This window comes from Meles meles, chromosome 7 (genome assembly GCF_922984935.1).
Source record: "Meles meles chromosome 7, mMelMel3.1 paternal haplotype, whole genome shotgun sequence".
Classification (NCBI taxonomy): domain Eukaryota; kingdom Metazoa; phylum Chordata; class Mammalia; order Carnivora; family Mustelidae; genus Meles; species Meles meles.
The window spans coordinates 727,056-731,839 of NC_060072.1; the positions used below are offsets into that span (position 1 = coordinate 727,056).

The window sequence follows — 4,784 nt, forward strand, 5'->3', positions numbered from 1 at the left end:
CCGGCCACACCTGCCAGCACCTGCCCCTCCTGGCTCCGCTCGATCCTGTTCTGTGTGCCAGCCGGCTTCTCCTCGTCCTCCAAACCCTTCCAGCCGTCTGCCCGACAGCGCGGACGCCTTCCTGAGTGGCTTGACCAAAACCATCTTCTCTTCCCCCCTCCGGTAGCAGAAGCAGGACGGTCCCCCTGGGGCCGCCCACAGGCACAATCTCCAGACTAGGGGTGGCAAAAACCCTCGGGGCAGTGGGGGGGGAACCATGGGGTGACAAGAAGGGGGCTGCCCAGGGGACCCTTCCCCAAGCCTTTCACTGAACCATCCCGCCCAATAAACACAGAATTGTATACAAAACAATTTAATTGAAATACTGTATAAAAAATATGATCTCCAGACATCTCACTTGTGAACTGAAAGAAACCCCATCCTCGATGCCTACACACACCGGGACCCGAAAACACAGCTGCTACAATAAATTACCGGCTTGAGACTCTGCCCCCACCCCCCCGCCTCCAGAGCCAACAAGCAGACTGTACAAGGTCAATAACTTAAAACCCACCCCTACCCCGCTCCCCCAACCCCCCGAGGCACAGAGCCACAGGCGGCGGGGTCCCCCTCACCCCTTAAATTAGCCGCTGTACAAGTCCATCTTCCGACAGACACAGGTAGGATCAGGACCTGGGGTCCACACACAGCCACGCCCCCGCTCCGGGCCGAAGGTGCCGGGGCGCTGGCAGGAGAGAACCTCCACAAATAAATTAGACAATAAATAGCCCTCCTCGGGGTCAGACCAGAAGCAGACGAGCGCAGGCGCACACAGCAGAGGCCCCGCCGTTGCATTGTTTGTGCACAGACGTGCCCGGACGCGAACACCGGAGGCAAGCGGGCGCGGGAGGTGGGCACAAGGGACCCCGCGTCCCTGGTGAGCTGAGGCCACGGGACGTGCTCCTGGTCCCACACGGTCTGACGGGGGAGGCGCGGCGGGCCGGCATGGCAGCCGCCCAGAGCAGCGCAGGAGAGGGACAGTCTCGGGGTCCCACCCCTGCCCGGCCGGACCTCACGTTGACCGGAGCGTCTTTGGACAGACAGAGCTTGAGAGGCCCGAGTCCCGTGAGAGCAGCGTTCGGAAAGGCACTCAAAGCAAAGGAGAGAGCCCGGTGCCAGAGGCAAAGCTCACCGGCAGTCAGAGGTCACTGCTTCCGCAAGCCGCGGCCGGCTCGGGCGGGGCTGGTCCCTCCGGCTCCCACCGGCCAGGCCCGGGCTCCTCCTCACAAGCTCTCACTGCTGGACGTGGTGCTGGCCCCGTCGTCCACATCCAGCGCGCAGAGCCGCAGGTCACAGCTCTCGGCGGGGCCCCCCTCGGCCCCGAGCATCCAGGGGTGCGCGGAGATCTGGTCCAGCGAGGGCCGCTCCGAGGGCCGCAGAGACAGACACCACTGAATGAGCTGCTGGCACTCTGCGGGGAGCGGGGCGCAGGGTCAGGAAGGGGCGGGCTCCGCGGGCTCCCAGCGCCAGCCCCGCACCCGCCACGCACCTGGGGAGACCCTCCTCCGGAAGAAGAGGCGGCCGCGGAGGATCTCCTCGTCCTGCTCGAAAGGGATGTCCCCGCACACCATGTCGTAGAGCAGCACGCCCAGAGACCACACCGTGGCCGAGCGCCCGTGGTAGCGGTGGTAGCGGATCCACTCCGGGGGGCTGTACACCCGGGTGCCTGCGGCGGGGGCGCGGGGCCGTCAGGGCGTCCGCCCAGGGACCAGCGCCGAGCCCCCGCGCCCCCCAGTCCCCCGGGAGGCCGGAGCCCGAGGCGGCAGCGGCCTCCAGAAATCCTGCCCGTCAGCACCCTGGAAAAGCCCGGCGGAAGCGGCCTCCCCAGCTGGCCCGCCCGGCCGGGGGAGGGGCGGGTCACATGAGTCAGAGCTCGGGTTTCACAACAAACAGATGTGAGCCGAGGACAGCGCGGGCGGGGCGCGGGGGGACGCAAGCGCGGGCGGGGCGCGGGGGGACGCAAGCGCGGGCGGGGCGCGGGGGGACGCAAGCGCGGGCAGCCCCGGCTTCCCCGCGCTCCGCAATGCGGGGATCTCTGCGGCGCCGCCCCCACTCGGCACGCACGCAGCGTCCGCCCCACGCACGGGGAGGCCCGGGGAGGCCCGGGGAGGCCCGGCGCGCCCCCGCCCGCGGCCCCCCCGCGCCCCGCCCCCGCCCGCGGTCGCCCGCGCTCGAGCCCGCCCCCCGCCACCGCGAACCCGCTCCCCACGCGCGCGGCCTCCAACAGTCAGCGGCGCCCGCGGGCGTCCCCGGCGGCCGGCGGCGCGCTCACCGTCGAAGTCGGTGTACACCGTGTCCTTGAGCAGCGCGCCCGAGCCGAAGTCGATGAGCTTCAGCTCGCCCGAGCGCAGGTCCACCAGCAGGTTCTCGTCCTTGATGTCGCGGTGCACGACCCCGCAGCCGTGGCAGTGGCGCACGGCGGCCAGCACCTGCGCGAAGAAGCGGCGCGCCAGCGGCTCGTCCAGGGCGCCGCGCTCCGTGATGAAGTCGAAGAGGTCCTGCGCCGGCTCGGGCCGCTCGAGCACCAGCAGGAAGCCGTCGGGCCGCTCGAACCAGTCCAGCAGGCGGATGACGCCGCGCGCGCCGCCCGCCGCGCCCACCTTGCGCAGCAGCACCACCTCGAGGGGCACGGCCGCGCCGCCCTGGGGGGACACGGCGGCCGGTCAGCGCGCCCCGCGCCGCGGCGGCCCGCCCCCGCCGACCGCCCCGCGGCGCCCGCACTCACGATGCTGCCCCACTCGGTCACCCGCTCCTTCACCACGTGCTTCACAGCCACCTGGGGGGAGGACGACACGGACGGTCAGGCCCGGCGGGGACGCGGGGCACGCGCGGCGGGCGAGAACCCGGGGGTCCGCCCGGCGGCCCGACTCACCGGGAGCCCGTCGGCGAGGCGACTGCCCGCGTAGACGGTGCCGAAGCCGCCGCTGCCCAGCACGGCGCCCACCTGGTACAGCTTCTCGAAGCTCTCCTTGTCCGCCTTGACTGTGGGGACCGCGCGCGGGCGGGGTTGGTGCGGCCCGGCGCGCCCCGGCCCCCGCCCCGGCTCCCGGCCCCCGCTCCGGCCCCGGCCCCCGCCCGGGCCCCGCGCGTACCTGGCTGCAGGATCTTCACCGGGAGGTGGTCCACGCCGCCCGGCCCGCACAGGTGCGCCAGGGAGCCGAACTTGGAGAGCAGCATCGCGGGCGGCAGCGGCGCGCGGGCCCGCGGCCCCCGGGCTCTCCGCCGCCGCTCACCCGGCCCGGCTCCCCGCGCGGCCGCAGACGCGAGAGGGCGGCCTCCCGGCGCCGCGCGGGGCCCCGAGCTTCGGACGGACGCGGCCGCGGCGCGAAGCGGGAGCGCCGAGACCCGCTCGGGCGAGGCAGTCCGCGCGGCGCAGGGGCCCCGGGCCGAGCCGCGCGTGGACCGCGTGCACGCGCGCAGGGAGCCGCTCACAAGCCCCGGCCGCCTCGCCCCGGGCTTTTGGGCCGCGGCGACCGTATCCCTCCGCGGGGGCGGGGCGAGCGGAACCCCGCCCCCTTCCGCCGCGGTCGGCGCCGCGGGGTCGCCCCCGGGACAGCGCGCGGGCGGCCGAGGCGACGGTCAGGCGGGGCGGGGTGCCGCCCCCCCGGGTGGGCGAGGGCCGGTGTGCCAGGGGAGCGCGGCGAGCCGCCCGGAACTAGCTCGCTGTAGTGGAGCCGCGGAGGCGCACAGCGTGGCGTGTCCGTACACGTCACCCGCCCCCGCGCGCGCGCACGCGCGTACACGCACACACAGACACGCGCGCACACACGCACGCACGCACGCACACCGCGCACGCGCAGCTCCTGCGCGGGCGGTGGCCGAGGCGTGTGGGGCGGGGCCGCGGGAGCCAATGGTAGCCGGGGTTTCCAAAGGGCCCCGAGGCCTCAGCCAATGGCGGCGCGTGGGCGGGGCGGGGACGCGCCAGTCCCGCCCGAGGCCGTGCCGGGGAAGGTCAGCGGCGGAACGCGCGCCCCCCTCCCCCGCGCTCGGAGCGGGCGGCTGCACGGCGAGGACGGTCCTGAGCGCGGGGTCCCGAGCCAGGGCCGGAGTCCGAGAGACGACCCCCGTGTGCCTCGGGCCGTGCGAGTGGGTCTCCGGCCGGCCGTGCCCCCTCGCGCGCAGCCGGCCCAGCGCGGGGGGACGCCGTGCCTCCCGCGCGAGGACCCGCGAGGACCCCGCTCAGCGTCGCGCGCTGGAACTCGCAGCCCCTGACGAGGGCTAAGTGCTGACCCAGCCCCGGGCGCCCACTGCTCGCCCCGGGGCCAACGCTCTGACCGGGGCTTGACCTCAAGCCCGCAGCCCCGGGGTCCCTACCTGGCCACGCCTCCCCTCCCTGGAACCTTTGCTCTGCTGTCCCCATACCTGGAACACCCGTCCCTGCTCTCCACCCACCTGGCTGTCCTCCAGGCCCTGCGGCTCGCCGCCTTTCCTAGGGACTCCACCTCGACCGTGGCAGTCAGGGCCCGAGACGACCGAGGTCCACTTGGGCCTTCAGGGCTACACAGAATCACCTGTGTGAAGTGGTCAGCCCTTAGGAATTGCTGACCTCGGCCCAAGGTCACCAGCCCGAGCTGCCAGGACTCAGTGTGAGCAGCTGCCCGCCAGCTGCGCAGCCACAGAAGAGGCTTCCACACCCGCTGGCTCCTTTCCCCATCCCAGAGAGGGCTGAGGGTTGGGGAAGCCGAGAGGCCAAGGTGCTGGCGTTGTGGGTGCTGTGTGCGGCCTTTGTGGCGCCTGTGGGCCAG

At 73.1% G+C, this 4,784-nt stretch overlaps 1 protein-coding gene across 1 annotated transcript; it reads right to left on the reverse strand.

The window, feature by feature from the left end:
* Positions 1–336: 336 nt before the first annotated feature.
* PIM3 (Pim-3 proto-oncogene, serine/threonine kinase) lies at positions 337–3,516 on the reverse strand. Its single transcript, XM_046013983.1, has 6 exons — positions 3,132–3,516; positions 2,912–3,021; positions 2,765–2,815; positions 2,312–2,681; positions 1,529–1,705; positions 337–1,450 (listed from the first exon to the last, which is right to left on the reverse strand). The coding sequence occupies exons 1-6, from the start codon at positions 3,214–3,216 to the stop codon at positions 1,263–1,265; spliced, it is 981 nt and encodes a 326-aa protein (XP_045869939.1). The 5' UTR covers positions 3,217–3,516; the 3' UTR covers positions 337–1,262.
* Between the last annotated feature and the right edge of the window lie 1,268 nt (positions 3,517–4,784).

Bases quoted from the DNA above. Each gene is read 5' to 3' on its own strand.
- PIM3 (XM_046013983.1), bottom strand. From the start codon at position 3,216: ATGCTGCTCTCCAAGTTCGGCTCCCTGGCGCACCTGTGCGGGCCGGGC. The intron at 3,022-3,131 runs GTACGCGCGGGG...CGGTCCCCACAG, and splicing joins GGTGAAGATCCTGCAGCCAG to TCAAGGCGGACAAGGAGAGC. The intron at 1,706-2,311 runs GTGAGCGCGCCG...CCCCCGCCGCAG, and splicing joins GGTGTACACCGACTTCGACG to GCACCCGGGTGTACAGCCCC.